We start from the raw sequence: 16,770 nt of genomic DNA, 5'->3' as shown, positions 1-16,770 counted from the left end.
GGCGTGAGAGAGGTTTTTAACGGCGGAGGGCGAGCATATGGCGCTGAAACGGATCCCCCGGGGGGGAAACCCTGCCATCCTCCATCGCCTCTCAGCCGTCTGTGAGGCGAGCAATCACTTTGACGACACACACACACACACGCACACGCACACAGTACAAGTACTTTGTTACAGTACAGTACAGACAATACTTTACTTGAGTTTATTTTAATTCAACTTTTACTTTTACTTAAGTACATTATAAAGAAAAAAATACATTCTTTTACTCCGCTACATTATCATAGGACACCGTCGTTACTCGCTACAAAATAAAATTTGAACAATAGTGTCATGATAGTGTATCCGGACTGAAGAGAGGAGAGAAGAGAGGGAGGGAGGAAGTAAGAAGAGGGAGGGAAGGCATTAGGGCAGAGGGAGGGAGTAGGGGGTGAGAGGAGAGAGGGAGTATAAGGAGAGAGAGCAGGAGTGTTTCTTTGTCCTTTTACTGTTACTTTTGATACTGAAGTACATTTGATTTAAGCTACTTTAAGTCTTTTACTCAAGTAATTTTCTTATGGGTAACTTTTACTTTTACCAAGTAAGATATCTTTACTTTTACTCAAGTATAGCATGTGAGTACTATACACCAATGCCATCCATGACTGATTCCCTTAGAAATTGGGGAAAGAATTAAAAAAAAAACATGTCTTACCTCACAATGTTGAAGAAAGTGATAAACATAAATAAAAAAACATCCTGGATCAGCGCCATAATTAAATGGATTACTTCTTGGCCCATGTTCAATCCTTCCACCAAGTTTCATGGAAATCTGCTGACAAACAAACAAACAAACAAACAAACAAACAACAGACAAACAGACAACAGACAGTGCCTCGAGTCGAGTGAATTTTCAGGGGATAACTGCTCCAGATCAGGGCCAAAGTCTGATTTAAATCACTTTAGAACTGATTTTAGCCTGGTGCCAACGACTGCGTTGACTCAAGGCAGATAATATTCTCTTGAGTTTACATGAACTCTAGCATTAAGTTGAATAAATGTGACTTCATTTAGTTTTTCTTCTCCCTTGTCTTCAGAAAACTCACCCGATGGAGAGTCTGGGCCCATTTCATTCAGACACAATCGCACCGAGAATCAAAATAAGTGACTTTGCAGGTTTGAGTTTCGGAGTCAGACGCAGAGACGAGTCACTCCGTTTCTACATTTCTGTGCTTTTATTTCAACAAAAATGAAATAAAAGAAAAGTTTAACATACAGACTCAGACAGTGGCAATGAAACTTATTTACACGACCACACACGTCGTCATTTGCCAAGGCGTGCGAGTGTGTGTTCATTTACAGATCAGGCTGCTTCCGTCAGCGTGTCATTCATTTAAAATGCTTTTCCCCTCCTCGAACACTAAGGCGTTAAAAAACTTGAGTGCAGCATCAACACAGCTCAGTCTCTTTGCTTTGAATAAATTACATTCTTTCATTGTCTTGTACACAGGTGAGCTTTGCTTTGACATGTGTCGCACATTAAAAGACAAAAAGGTGGAGAAGACGGAGCCGGTTTGTAAAAGGTGGTCACGGGCGTCCGTCTCCTCTATGCATTCATCCACAGATATGGGGGGGGGGAAGCTCGGTCAGTATCTGACCGAGCTTCACCCACGTGCTCTGTTCAGCTTACAGTAACATGACCTGGTGGTTTCTTTTAGAGGTAAGGGTCCACCCTTAAATGGAAAAATAGAATAAAAAAATTAAAAACAGGAAATAAAATTACAAGGAAAAAAAGGTCATGAAAACAAACGAACCCGATGAGATGTTCTTGGTCCAGTCTGTGTTACATTCAAAGGCCCGGCCCCCCCAGCGGTTTCTCTACCTTAGCACCAGAGATGTTCCCAGTTCTCAGGCTGTTCACATCAACCGCATGAGGTGGGTCACAGTTTTTTTCAGTACTACGTGTTCGATGGCGAGGGGGCGTGTGTACGCGTCTCGCCATTTTTCCTGCGGTAACCCCCGGTTTCCTTGGTGGGGTTACTGACGCAAACATGGTCCCCGTTCGTTGCTACGACTGTAAAAGCGTGCGTTTTTTTATTTTTACCGCCACGCCGCAGATGTCGGTGTTGACCTCGATCTGACCGACTGCTATTCCTGCAGAGACTCATAATCTGGAGTCTGCTAAGTATTGTAGAAAATAAAGGAAGTTCCTCAGTATGGAAGAGCAGTCCTAATCCAAAAACAAAAGTCTCTAAAATGGTCCAAGTGGAGGCAATGTAACTTTGCATAATATATAAATCCCTACAATAGTACTGATTTGTTCCAAATGACATTTTGTAGTAGAGCTGCACCAAACCGCCAGCACAAGAATATTACTTTACATTTATTTTACAAACGGTATATATATTTCTATCTATAAAAAGGAAAGAAAATATATCAGTGACTGATACAAATTGGAGGCGAGAAAAAGGAAATCTGAGGAACTTTTTTTTAACTTGATTCGCAGCCTTGAGTTTCTACGACTTTCAACCAGTCGAGCTTGTTTGTGCGTCGATATATTCCCGAAGCAGATAGCTGAAAATATTTCAGCATCTTCTTTAATCTCTGATGGTTCCCATCTTTGCACTGGCCAATAACACCTGGAGGTTGTTTTGTCGAGAGGAATAAGCTGGCTACAGTTTGTTTTTTTATGAGCTACAGACTAAAGTGACGTTAAACTTCCTGTAGTGTGTCAACACTTGTAAACTGTTAACGTGAGTACCAACTTTTAGCTGAGTAGATTTGGCTTTAGCTTAAAAAAACAAACACTCTGGATACATGATCTGGTAACAAAAAAATAAGATTCAGATTGTCAAGTTCCTGATGGGAAAACAGAGAGCATTCTGGGATTGGAAAAACCACAAACAACAAATGTCCTGCAGGATTTAAACAGCAACGCTTGGTCGCTCCTTAACAACCTTTTAAAATTGTTTGATGACAATTCTTTTGTCAGCATAATTTCTAAATCAAATGTTTTTTATAATTTAGGATATTTATATTTAATATAAGTCCATAAACTATTAACTCAGACATTTGTTTCAAATAATAATAACAGGTTCCTTTTGCTTTGCTTTTGAAACTTTTAAATAAAAAGCAAAAAAAAATGTCAGAGGCCAAAGATCATCAACCACACTGGCTGGAACATTTCTTGTGTGTGTGTGTGTGTGTGTGTGAGAGCTGGTCAAAGTACAAGAGCGTATAAAGAACTACTGCCCCTGTGTGGGGGGGGTCTGCACTTGGACAGCATTCCTGTGTGCAACACAGATGAAAAGCGCACATCCTCTGGATAAGGATGGTCACATCCTATATCCACATTGTTTGTGTTCATCATGAGGGTCCATGGCTAGCAAAGTCTCAGTGTGTCCCCCTGCTGGCGATGTGTGTGTTCGTTCATGAGCCAGTGTCGGGTCGGGGCTGCGACTCCTTTGATTGGCTGTTATGTCCGTCGGGCCTCAGCCCCTCGCCCAGCTGCTCGCCCATGTCCATGTGCGACAGGTCTTCCTGGATGGGCCCTGCTGCGTCCTCGCAGTACATACATTCCTGAACACAGACACACACAAAAAAAGGCAATATTTAACATCTTTCATAAAACTTTTTTTTTTTTAATTAAACTTTTTCAGAAAAACAAACTAACAACATCTCATGAAGGCAGTTCATTCTTTAAAATCCAGAAATGGACAAAAGGATATTAAATTTTTTAATGCCGCACTAACTACTCAAACGATCAACGTTCGTGTGTTCACAAGTGGTAATAATAAAAACGTCCTGAATGTTTCTCCTGTGATCACTTCCTGTCATTTCTATTCACAAAGACCAAGCGATGTTTTGTTTTTAGCCGGTCTGAGTTCACAGATGTGTCTGTTGTTTTGTGCTGAGCGAGCTGAAAGCCTCACTCAGAGGTAGAACCTACAGACTGTGATGGAGTGGATGTGTGTGCGGCGCTGACCTTCACATTGACGGCAGTGGGCAGACCTCCCCTCCTCATCCAGGGGTGTTCGTCCAGGAGCTCCCGTCGCTGGTCTGAGGAGAAGTGAGGCTGACTCTTCCGCATCTGCCTCAGTCGCTCCTTGTCTTCCCGCAGAACCTTCTGAATGTCCCTGTGAATCCCCAAAACACATTTCTATTTAAAAAATGCTCTTCTTTACTTTTGTCATATGCAGAATAGCGCCTCGACTCCAGTCGTGGACTCACCTGGTGGGTAACTGATATGTCATCATGACCTTGTCATCAGCATTGGCCATCAGCAGCCACAGTGGCTCCTGGAGAACGTATTTGTTGAAGTGCTCCTCCTCCCCTGGACTCGAGACCTTGGCCTGCGGCTGGCCACCGTTAGAGCCTCCTTTGCTCCTCGTCTTGGGTTTGACCTTCCCCTTTGGGTCGTGTTCCAGGGAGTCGATGCTGCCAAAGTATTTGCTGGTGTTGCTGCTTCCTGTGCACAATTTTAAAAGGGACAAGAAAAGAGTCAAAAACAGTCATTTTTGTTGTCAACTCTGAATATTAATAACTACCAATCAGAAACTACTGATATCATCAAAGTAACAGTTGAGTTTATTCAGTGTTGAAGAATATTGTTTTATTTATCCACTAACCTGTTCTGCTGCCGGAGCCTCCGCTCCCGGAGGTACCACAGCCGTTACAGCCCGAGCCCGATCCTGATCTAGAGCCCGATCCTGAGCCCGATCCTGAGCCCGATCCAGAGCCTGATCTCGAGCCCATGGACCCAGAGGTGGCTGATCCAGTGCCGGAGTGGGAGTCCTCCTGCAGAAGGATGTCCAGCAGGTCGCAGGATGAGGAGTTACCGTCACTGTGAGCGCCGTCTCCGAGACACTCCACCTGAGACACAAGGAGGGAAAAGAAAACTGCGTCAGGCTTCAAGTGTTGGTGTGTCTGTGAGCGACTGAAGCACAAAGTTTTGATGTTAAATCAAAAACCTTTTCACTCAGTTCATCGCATCTCTTACCTGTTGGTGGTTTTCAGTCTTGACTGAGCCACCGTTCCGCTCCTCGACTCCCGACGCCGCTGCTGAGGTGCTGCCCTGACCTCCAGCAGAGGGCGCCGTGATGTCCTGACGTTCCATCGACCGCTGACCCTCCTCCATGCTCAGCAGATTGAGCTGCAGCGGCGAGCTGCATCTCGACTCGAACAGCGGCGGCGACGCTGCTGGCTCCCGCGTCCCGTAGACCGGGGTGGAGGAGCGCGACGCCGCCCCTTCTCGAGACTCCATGACCAGGGCTTTAGGGGGCTCCGGGGCCAGGCTGAAGGGGAAGGGCTGCGTAGGGAAAGGGGATTGAGCGACAAACTGTGTCTGTATGGGGAAAGACGGCTGGGCGGCGAAGGGCTGTGGGGCGGCGAGGGGCTGAGGGGCGACAAAGGGCTGTGGGGCAGGGTAGACAGTCTGAGGGGCCTGGAAAGGATGCTGGGTGGTGTAGGCAGTCTGGGCGGCTTGGAACGGCTGCTGGGGGGCGAAGGGAGTCTGCACAGGGAACGGCTGTTGGTTGGTGAAGGGGGGTTGTGTTTGCATGGTGAAGGCCGGCTGCGGGGGCTGAAAGGGCTGCTGGGTAGCAAACGCAGGTTGTGCCTGTGTCTGCTCGAGAAAAAACGCTGGAACAGGAGCAGCCCCCAGCTGCCCCATCGGCCCAAGCTGTCCCATTTGGGGGAAAATGTAATTTGGCAGCACCAGAGCCACCACCGGCGTAACGATTGGGGTGGGGAATGGAGTGGCGGTAGGTGGGGCTTGGGCGCTCTGCCCTTCTCCGAAGCCTGTAGAAAGGGAGGGGTTAGGGGCCTGAGCGGGGGCAGCAGGGGCTGGGGGGTAGAGCGGGTATGCAGGCACCATGGCAGGGTAGGAGGCGCTAAACGCAGACTGCGAGGCTTCCGACGGCGACCACGAGGTCTGGTTGAGACCCTGGAGCGGGGGGCGGGGTTTGCGGTTGGACACAGCGCTGTCGGACGAGTCGGGGTGCTTCATGCGAGATTTCTTGGACTTCTTGCTGCGGTTGCCCTTCTTGGCGGCAGTCTCCAGTCGGGCGGGGCCCTGTTTGGTGGCACCTCGAGGTCCAGAGGATTCTGAGATGATACATCGAGAAGTCAGACGGGTCGTTCGTTTTACAGGCTTACTTACAAGCTTTTTTCGTATAATATGATAAGTGAAGGTTGGTTTTCTGGGGCATTATTAAATGTTCTGTCCTTAGAGAAGAATCAAAACTGAGCAAAAGACAGTAACCATTTCAGCCTCGTGTGGTTAACATGAAACCTTGTGTACCTTTAGCGTTGGCTGGATCCTTCTGCCTGTGCAAGTATTTGGAACAGTCCTTCTGGACGCTCCTGGCGTGGCGCAGTTCTCGGCAGCGGTTGAGGAAGACCTGCTCCTCTTTCTGGGTGTGCGCCGCCAGCACCTGTTTGGTTAGTCCCAGCCTTTTGTAGGCCTCCTTCTCCTGGCTGGGCGGAGACACCGTGCTGACGGGCAGGGCCGGAGGAGCTGGGCTCTCCGCCACGTCCCCGATTATCTCTGTAGAAAAGAAACAGAGCACATGAACATCTGTCAAACAGACCTTATTGAGTAAAGACGGATGAGAATGCACACGTTGGATCGGACATAGAAACTCACCGGACTCGGGCTGAGGCTTCTTGTCTCCCACGTGGACAATGGTGCTGCTGTAGCTGCACTGGGAAGTGATGGACACCACACTCTCAGCCTTGCTGGGCAGAGTCAGGGGGGCCAGAGGCTTTTTAGGTGCTTTCATGTTCGACAGGCCTGGCTGGGTGCTGAGCATCAAAGGATCTAGACAGGCAGAGAGAGAGAGAGAAAATCTGTTAGTTACAAGCCAAAATGATTCGAGTCTGAAATGAACATGTCCTCGATGGTGTGTGACACATGCCTGTGGTAGTATCCTGACACACATGCATGCCATCCTCTGAGCCCTTCTTGCTGTCGTCAGAGTTGGAGGAGGTGGTGTTGGAGGAGAACTGGTACTTCCTCTTCACCGTGACGGGGATGTTACAACTCTCCAGGTACCTGCGGCACATAAAAAATGGATTTTAAATCAAGAGAACGCACATGTCACCACGTCACACGCGTGATGTTTAAACCCCCCGTCTTCCAAGAAACACAAACAGGTCTTACCTGATGACGCTGTCGAGGCAGCTGATCTGCTGGTAGGAGCACGAGGCCTGGTCCTTGCAGGTGATGTCATCCGCGACGGCTGCGGTACCGTCTCTGACTTGCAGAGGCGGCGCAGAGTCCTTCAGACGCACCGTTGGACTCCTCTGAGCTGCTGCAGAGAGAGAGATGAGAAAATGTCAGACACACAGAGCTGGACACATTTATCAAAGGGGTTTATGATCTGAACCGTGATTCAGGTTAGTTTGCAGTGTGAAAGCAATTTTTTATAAGATACAGGTACTTGAGACGGCATTAAACGATATAAGAAGAAAAAAGAGGCGGACAAGAAGCAAAAATGAGCCATGGTGCCACACGGAGGAACGAAATATTAAATTGTAGCTTTCAAGATTTAGCTTTTCGTCTTTGCCTCCCCATTATAATGTTTGAACGACGTGGAAGTGAACTAGAAGTGATTATTATTTGACAGGTGTGTGGCTACAGAGTGTGGTGATGTTAAAATTGAACTCACCGTCAGTGGACTTCTTCAGCTCCGGTCTGGGGGGCAGCAGCGAGGGCAACTGCAGGGAGACCTGGGAGTCCTGGCTCTTCTGCATGTGGACGCCCTTGCAAATCTCCTGGAATGTCCTGAGCGGCTTGGCCTTGTCTGGCTCCTCCGCGGCGGTGACCATCATGTTCCCGTTGCTCTCGCTGGATGAGCCGACGCTTACGGGTTGCTCATGGGAGCCGTTGCTGCCGTGGCTACCGTAACCGCTGGAGCCCATGTTGTGGATCGGCTGCAGAGAGAAAAGATCGTTACAGAAAAATGACGGACGCTTTAATCAAAATGCCTGTTCGTGTGTTTACGAGCAGGTATACGTACTTGGAGCAGCAGCCTGTGGATCTGTTCACTGATTTCCTGGATGTCTGAGTCCATGATCTTCCCTCCGTGGAAAGCCGGTACTGCAAAAACGTCTTCGTTCACAGGACCCCTAAAAGAAAAAAACACCACTGTCATCCAGCATGTTCAAACTGAAATATATTCCAACGCTGACATAAATAACCTGCAACTGCAACATCATGTCGGTCATACTCACATGCGGACTTTGTGCCTGCCAATGACGAAGGAGACCTTGCGGCTCCAGGGGTTGACGAAGCTGGACCAGCTGGTGTCTATGGTGACGTACTCGCCGTTCCGTGCACAGAAGCGGATCGAGGAGTGGTCGAACGGCTGACCGGCGTACTGCAGAACTGTTCGAGAAAAACGTGTGAGAGTCAGAGCAACGTATAATCTACATGGCTGAAAAAAACAACCTCTCAGCACCGACTCCATTGAGCGAATGAAAGTGGTTCTTACTCTTGCGATGCAAGGCCAGCATTAAAGGTCGGTCACTTGGGTGCAGCTTGAGGAGCAGAGGGGTCCCTATCAGGTCCTGAGGGAGGTAACCCAACAGAGGAACAGCCCTGATGGAGAAATGGCAACAATTACTTTTTATTTTTAAAAACCAGACACGAAACAAGAGAAAAGGCACGGTTGTCCAAGAGAGCTCGTGTGAAAAAAGCAGCAGGACAATCTCCTGCTGCGTTCTTCACACGTGGACAGTTACATGTTCATGACTGAAAAACAGATTATGAGCGAAGGCGAGCTCTGCCAACTCACCTCTCGTCCACATCCTGGAACACACAGTTTGGTGTGTGCGTGGTGGTGAAGATGCGCTTGTCAGGGGGGATTCTGGGAGCTGTGAAGAGAGAACAAATACAAATTATTACTCATGTGAGAACATTTTTATTTGTCATGGACAAAAACTAGAAATGTGTGAGGGTTTAAGTGTGTGTGTTTGTTTGGCCACGGGACTCACCTTCGTATCCGGAGTGAACCCGTTCAGCCAGCAGGAGGCAGCAGAACTGTTCCTCAGCCAGCTCAGCGTCCTGGACTTTCATGAGGTAAGGAGTCATACGGAAAGGATAGTACTGGAGGTCCCCTTCACGCTCCTTCCCACCACTAAAACACACACACATAAATCCCAGTGTTATAATACTTCTGTTTTTAATGGTACTTTAAGAATAAGTAATAATCAAAATTTGGCCAAAGCTGTACCAGTTCGCATAAATCACTTTGTTTAGATGAATATATCACATGAGGAACACCACTGTCTTTATCCAAATCATCTATCAAAACTTCCTTTTCTCAAAAAGCTTATACTTAATTGTTTATAACTATTACTCATATTTTCTTTTACCACTACTTTTATCCGTCAACAGTTTAAATGATGTTGCTTCTATATTATTTACTGTTTTTAGACTTTAAATTATATTTTTACACACATCGACTTATTTCTCTTTTTAAAAAAAACAACTGAAGTAATCGTTTCATTAAGGCAAATTAATTCCAGGTTTCATCTTATTTCATTTTCCATTCGTTCCTTCATGAAAATAGTAAATGATGAGGATGGATCTTTAGCTGTCAATAATTGATTTTGATGCCAAAATTAACAAGGCGAATTTCTTCTTCAAGCAACCCCATACACATTCAATCTGTGTCCAGGTAATAAGATTATTTAACAATAAATAGAATTACATTTTAAACGACCAACAAGTCTTTCATTTTAATTTGTAGTTGTAATACCCCGTTTGACCACTAGATGATCAGACAAGGTTCAAAAGCTTAAAGCTGCTGACTTCCTTCCTGCTCCTTCTCTCTCCTGCTCACCGACCCTGCGCTGACTCAGTGCTCGTTTGAACAGGAAACAATGGATCAGAGAAGCTGCTGTCACTGACCTGATGCGGCAGAAGAAGGACTTCTCCTGCATGCACTCCGTGGGAGACGACTCTGAGTAAGTGACAGGGGACAAAGGTGGGATGAGCACATCAGCGAATGACTGGATGACTGACTTCAAAATAACAACATCGTCCGTTAGTCATCGACACTCAACGCACTACAACAAAGTTTCGATTTGAAAAATACACCTGCTGTGTCATCACAAACAGCTGTAATTATCACTGACGTTTAAGTGAGACTGCGCTAAGTTGAAGGCCACTATGTGGGTCACTGTCAAATGTCTCTGTTTTAGCCCGTCCATACCACAATGCTCCACTGGAAGGGGCGAGCAGCTCTTCCAAACTAATCTGTTTTAGGCACTCGGAAGCTCTGGAGTATTGTGGACGGCGGGTGTAAACGTAGCAGCAGTGATGTGTTTTAAAACTAAAATGTAGTAATGTGGATGAAGCCTCAGAAGTAGGAATTATCTCAGAGCTTATGCAATGATTTTCATTTGATTTATGCAGGTGAATCAAATATCGCTTCAGCAAATATGTGGCAGATGTTTGAGTAGGCGTGCACCTAATAACGTGTGATTTGTCATGTCAATGAAATATGTGATAAGCGTGTATGTGCATGTTTTTATGCGAGGGGGAGGGGTGGGTGACAAGACGGAAATTAGCATCTGTGTATGTTTGGTAGGATCTACCGCCCACAACCATCATGTAAATTAGTCGTGAGAGCCGGTACCTGCTCCGGTGCACATGCTCCACGAGGGCAGCCGGTAGGGCGTGGTGAAGCTGTAGAACACGCTGACGTCCTTAGGAGTGAGAAACTCCACGAAATTGGCGTTGTTGAACACCTCCCGCTTGCAGTTCAAGATGGTCGCAGCCTGGTCCGAGATGTAAACGATCTTTCCCGTGATGAGCGAGACGGCTACGGCAAATATATCCTAAAAGGTACAGAGACAAGTTAAAAAATTTAAAAATCTGGTTAGTTATATACATATATAAGATTTATGCTTGACACCTCCTTCTTTCCACTGTTTTTTTGTGACGTTACTCGTCGTTGCTGCTTCGACTCAAGGGGGAGGTCACAGAGGGACTTACTGTGTTTTTCAGGGTGTACTCAGACGTGATGCGGTTGATTTCCTCGAGGGTGTAGGACGACACATCGAACCCCGGAGGCTGACTGTCATTAACCATCAGCATCTGGTAGTATTCCTCATTGGCTGCACCAAAAAGGACCAATGCGAACGTTAATTCACGCGGCTCGTGGTGAGAGGAAGAACGTGCAATTTTTAAATCAGATCATGCTACTTATTATAGCTTTTCGTGAAAAGAACATAATTCAGAGTTTATGCCCCGGATTGGTCAAAATTCAACATAATGTTTATTTATATCAAGGAAAAGATATTAATAATTTATTTGCCAAATGCAACAATCAACGACACCGTGATTATGTGATTAAATGCTTTAAAAAAAAAGAAAAGGCGCCTCTTACCTTTCACCTGTTTGACACATCGCAGCGCATACTTGAGCGTGTTGATGGTGCTGGACTTGCCCTTGCTCCTTTTCTCCGACGGCAGGTGCGTCTTCAGCTCCTTGAGGGTCTTGAACAGCTCCTTCTGAGTCTTCGCTTTGGCCGACTGCTCGCTGCTGCAGGGCGTGAATGAGACACATACACGCGTGTCAATGACATGGTCTCCTCAGCGCCGAGAGAGCATAGCAGAGCAGGAGGGGGGAAGCTACCCGAGTGTAAGGGGAGTGAAGGGGGCATGAAAGGGGAGTGATATGGCACTGGAACACAAACCTGCAGCCGCTCGTCGACGGGTTGTCCTGCTCCGAGCTCACCAGACTGAAGGCGTTGGAGCTGCTCGGGGGCGACGGGCTGTGCGAGTTTGAGCTGGAACCATTAACAACATGTTGTGTAATTAAAGGAGACGCAGAGAAAGAGAACACAGGGGTGCAGAGTCCCAAAACAACAGGTCAGACCAAAAATATGAATTGAGTCAAGGACGCATGCGCAGAAACTCATTAACAAGCCATGATCTGTGTTCTGTGTATGAATATGTTTATACAAATATGGAAAAGAAATAACATGGAGCAAACAGGTGGGTCAAATAAGTTAAATACAGTCCCCTTAAATTCACATGTTAAAGACATTACTCTCCAAGATGGTTTCTGTCATTTTAGGAAGCGTTTAGGTTTCTGATTAGTTTGGTTTTAATTAGTTATTTGATGTTAAAAAACAGGGAGAAACGTCGTTATTGACAGCTGAGACGACTGGCGTTTCATTTAAACGGGTGGAAGTGGAGACACCGGCCGTCCATCTTTATTTATCGTCTATGGAAAAATAAATAAACATATGACCCATGTTTTTCATGCCGGGTCACAGTTAGTCATCGCTATTGGCAGCGCATTCAGAACCTTGTTCTGCTGCGCCTTTTGTACAAAAATGTAACCGACAAAAGAGGCTAATGAGGAACTGTAGAAATGTAGAAACCACAACAGCCGTGATTGGTCAACTTGGGCTGCTGATGTCATGAGATTGTAGCTCGTTGTGACATCAAACAAGGTCAGAGAAGCTTTTTGTGCAGAGTTTAGGTAATCTCCTCGTTTTTCAGTCACACTTTGATCCTGTCAAACGTTGTTTGATACTCTCCATTACAAAGAGAATGATGTAGACACATATTACTAATATCTGAACTTCACTTTCTACAAGATGTGCCCTCACCTCTTGGTGCTCCCCAGAGACTCCATAAGAGCCGAATCCTTGCCGTTGCCACTCGAGCTGCCGACAGATTCGTTGCCGTGGGACTCGTTGCCGTGCGACTCATTCCCGTGGGACTCTGTCCCGCTGCCGCTTGAACCGCTGCCGCCCATCTCCATGTCTTCGTGCAAGGCCGAGCGCTGCCGCTTCCGGTCGTCGTGCGGCGAGGTCGGGCGCTCGTGACTGCTTTCGCTCCCCTCGGAGGCCAGGCCCAACTCTGGCTCCAGTTCGACCCCATCCGGCCCGCCACAACCCTCGCTGTAACCGCTGGCCATGTGGCGAAGTTGGCTAATGGCGCCGCAGGGTGAGCCCTCCCTTTCCTCCGCGTTCAAGTCGACCCTTCCCCGGTTCCGCTCAGGACCGTCCAGGGTTGAGTACAGATAGTGATTGGGATCGCTGTCCTCAGACATGAGACGAGCCAAAGGGGGGAAAAAATGAATGCCGCTTATGTTACCTTGCACAAGGCAACGCCATGAAGAGCATGGCACTGGGACGTAAATGGAGTTGATGCAGTCTGAAGGAGGAAAAATAAAACACAAACAGGGGGAAATTACTCAGACAAACCTTTTATGATACAGTTCACTTCAGTAGATTAAGAAGTTTAGAAACATGGTCCCAAAAATAGATGCAATCGAAAGGGATTAGAAGAAATCACACACACTGTTCTGATCAACACTGTGCAGCCTTGGATCTGAGCGTTTTTAAAAGTCAATCATGAAGAGAAGAGCACAGCAGCAAAGATAAAGAAACCGTGCTGTTGAACACACACACACACACACACACACACACACACACACACACACACACACACACACACACACACACACACACACACACACACACACACACACACACTCAAACACACACACACAATCAAACACACAGCTGCCATCCATCCTTCAAAAGGTCCGCACAGAGAAAAAGGCAGCCATTTGCCCTTTCTGGTTGGATTAAAGCCCCAGACCAGTGTGATCCAGTTCAAGAGCTTTTTTCCCAACTCAATTTATAAAACAGTAGGAGGAGAGAAGACCTCAGACATTTACCTTTACTTTTTACACTGGTTAACTTTTAAACATCTACCAATGCTGTAAATTCAAGTTGAATTTCACAGGTTATATCTATTCTATAAAAGGAAACCAGTAAAAAATAACAAAGCCACTTTGTAGACCCACAATACTTCAGACCCTTTTTGAGTTTCCCCAGTTTATTACAACCGGACAAACCGACGGGGAAGAAGTGATTTCCGTGTATGTAGGTGCAGCGTATTATATTACATGCAACAGTTTTATAACATTACTGTGATAAAATAAATACAATAAAAGAAGTTCTATGACACCTGTTCACTGTGTCTATCCACGATCAGGTTGCGGCTATTTATATAAGCGTTCAGCGACGTGTCTGTTCTACTCTCTTTACATAAGAGACTTTACACAATGCTTCCGAATGTTGTGCGTGTTTTAAAAGGAAACACGAAAAATGCTAGCAGACTTTCCATCCGACCACTCATCCACTGAGCCACCTGCGGTAATGACCCACTATAAAGAGTTTAAAGGGGCCAGTAGCCGAGCTCCGACAGACGACTTTCTATTGGCTGCTGCGGAGTGACCATTCAGGAGAGAGCACGGGGTGACGGCAGCTTAGAAATATGTCAGCCAACCAGGGGGACTTGTCCTTGACAGCAGGTAATAATAATGACTTCATCACTTGTTATTCAATTCAGCAAAGAGAAAACAGGTCACGCTCTGCAGGAATATTGGAAGTAAATGGCAAAGCACATGTCACACGGAAACGGTGATCGGTGTATGCAGCAGGGGGATAAAGCCTTTGACCAGCCAACAAAAAAGGTTTCAAAATATTCAAAAACAAGGTTAACACAGTGGAACTGTTGTAAGACGCAGGAATATATCAAGGTCTGCAGCACGGGGAGGTTTGTCTACGTGTTGGCATATTTTTTTGTGGAAAATATGTGCAATAAAAGAAAAAACTTTTGCAAGCAGACACAATGTCGAAGATCCATTAAATCCACGGTCAGCACCAGCTCAACCACACCTGATGCTTTCAACACATATATGAATCTTTTTTTCAACTCTTAACAGAACAAGTGATATTAAAGCACGAGTTTACCAGAGAGCCTTTCGCTCTACGAACACTACATGACAGAGCAGCAAGTCGTTTTCATGTGTTTCACAGCTTATTCAAATCCAAATTTCAGGAAACAAAAGTCTCTGGGTAATGTGCACCGCCGCTACCATGTAACTCTCGAAGCGGAGCGGAAGAGTGACATAATGTAAAAGAGCTCCTCAACACACTAGCACAGATCTCAGGCATTATACAAGTCACATGGATGTGCAGCACAAAAGCAGTGGCAGCAGCCCTGTTTCATTAAACCACATGCCTGGTGAATTCTTTACAATGAAGTGTCATGGGCACATAGGAAGGTATGGGGTTGTTGGGTTTTTGCTGCTGGGGAGAAATAATGTATTCACATCTGTCAAACACAGGGCGGCAAAACATCAGTCCAATGTCATAGGAAGATGTTATTATTATTAAGAAGGATGCAAAAAGGGGGGTAGTACAAATACTGGGTATGATTTGAATTAAATAATGTCTACACCAGTATTTTGATGACAGTGACACACAATGTGCAGTGATTTATATCGCCATAGCTGCAATGACAATGAACAACATGGTAATTGATGTGTATTTATTCAGTCATATGGAGGCCACATGAGAGTATTCGCCATAATCTGGGTGATCAACATCAGCTTAGGGTGGTCACCTTACACACCCTCTATATTCAAATCATATTGATATAATATACAATATAGATTGATGTGATTAATGTATCGACCTCAAAATCCACAGTAGCAGTGTGTTTGTCAGAAGGGAAGTTTCTTTCTTCCCTGGCTGGAAAAATATAAAATAAACCTGATTCTTTTTTTTTTTTTTTTACATTAAAACACATCAAGTCAGTGACATTTCAGAGAAATCGACTTAATATGGTTAAATGAAACGTTTTTGTTAATGGGAACAAACATCCCCCATCTCGATCTCAGTGACCTGCTATCCTAAATACACACACACACACACACACGCACACACACACACGTTGACCTGCAATCCGCCGCACGGTACACTGACACAGTTATGTAAAAGTGGCACTATCGTTGGAAACGCGCGGAAGAAAACCGCCGCTGCATTGCGGCGAAGCAGCCACGACACACGGGACAACATCTCCATTCCGCTACGAGCCGCAGAAAAAAGCGAAAAGCGACATTATTTGAGTAAAATAGTAAAAGAAAGAAAAGAAAGTAGAGCAAGCTCCTGCGCATGCGCACTTCGGGTTTAGTTATGCAACGTTGTTTCTTTTATTCACATTCGCTTATTCGTTCTTCGTTAAAACAAAATGGACACTAACCTTGGCCGACGCAGTAAAAGTCCCTCTCCGGTTGTCGGAGTTGAAGGTGAAGCGGAGCAGCGGGTGAAACGAGTTTAGGACGTCCGGTATTCCTCAACGGTAGACGGGGTGGGAGTGGGTTGACACAGTGGCCGGTGGGATCCTCCCCGGCTTCCGTTCCTCCTCCGGCTCCGCCCCCACTTGGCGAATCGGTGCGCCCGGGCACGCGACCTCATTTCAGACTCCTCCCCCGGCCCTCGCGCATTGGCGGGAACCCACGGGTTTCCATGGCGAACGTGACGGAAACGGAGCAGTTGCGAGCTCATTGGTCCAGCGGCCCGTCCGTCGCTTTATATAAACAAGGCTCCGGATGCACGTGGAACACCATGTTACGAGTCCACAACAACGTTTCCAGTGACGAAATTACATAAATGCAAAATTGTGGGGGGCAACCAGGAAACCATCAACCACCACGTAACAATTAGACACAATGTGTTACATTGCAATAATGCATGTTAAAAAAACATAAATAAATAAAAAACGCATTTATACGTAAAGTGTTTCACTCAACGCCAGTTATTATTTCATATATATCAGCCAAGTTACACTGGACAACGTTTAAAAACACGATTTGTTTTTTACGGGACCGTTGTTTTTTGTTCCAAATTTGCCAGCTTGACATCTGTAATCGAGACCCATATAATAATAATAATAATAATAATAATAATA

The 16,770-nt window shown here is 46.0% G+C and overlaps 1 protein-coding gene across 1 annotated transcript; it reads right to left on the bottom strand.

Moving 5' to 3' along the window:
• Nucleotides 1-1,196: 1,196 nt before the first annotated feature.
• Nucleotides 1,197-16,308, bottom strand: LOC118299893 (period circadian protein homolog 2-like). The gene is made up of 22 exons (XM_035623982.2): nt 16,063-16,308; nt 12,609-13,158; nt 11,685-11,777; nt 11,376-11,530; nt 10,982-11,103; nt 10,623-10,824; nt 9,893-9,944; nt 8,974-9,116; nt 8,775-8,853; nt 8,472-8,578; nt 8,212-8,365; nt 7,998-8,106; nt 7,647-7,911; nt 7,139-7,289; nt 6,894-7,030; nt 6,623-6,796; nt 6,278-6,523; nt 4,976-6,081; nt 4,605-4,848; nt 4,207-4,444; nt 3,962-4,112; nt 1,197-3,555 (listed from the first exon to the last, which is right to left on the bottom strand). The coding sequence occupies exons 2-22, from the start codon at nt 13,052-13,054 to the stop codon at nt 3,406-3,408; spliced, it is 4,524 nt and encodes a 1,507-aa protein (XP_035479875.2). The 5' UTR covers nt 13,055-13,158; nt 16,063-16,308; the 3' UTR covers nt 1,197-3,405.
• Between the last annotated feature and the right edge of the window lie 462 nt (nt 16,309-16,770).

Source organism: Scophthalmus maximus, chromosome 11 (assembly GCF_022379125.1).
Source record: "Scophthalmus maximus strain ysfricsl-2021 chromosome 11, ASM2237912v1, whole genome shotgun sequence".
In the NCBI taxonomy this organism is placed as follows: Eukaryota; Metazoa; Chordata; class Actinopteri; order Pleuronectiformes; family Scophthalmidae; genus Scophthalmus; species Scophthalmus maximus.
The sequence above is the reverse complement of the archived record's forward strand: the minus strand, read 5'-3'. Positions and strand labels throughout refer to the sequence as shown.

Coding starts and splice junctions, on each gene's coding strand:
- LOC118299893 (XM_035623982.2), bottom strand. CDS start 13,054: ATGTCTGAGGACAGCGATCCCAATCACTATCTGTACTCAACCCTGGAC. Junction 11,778..12,608: donor TCTCTGGGGAGCACCAAGAG/GTGAGGGCACAT, acceptor TAATGGTTCCAG/CTCAAACTCGCACAGCCCGT. Junction 8,854..8,973: donor GGTTCACTCCGGATACGAAG/GTGAGTCCCGTG, acceptor CTCTCTTCACAG/CTCCCAGAATCCCCCCTGAC.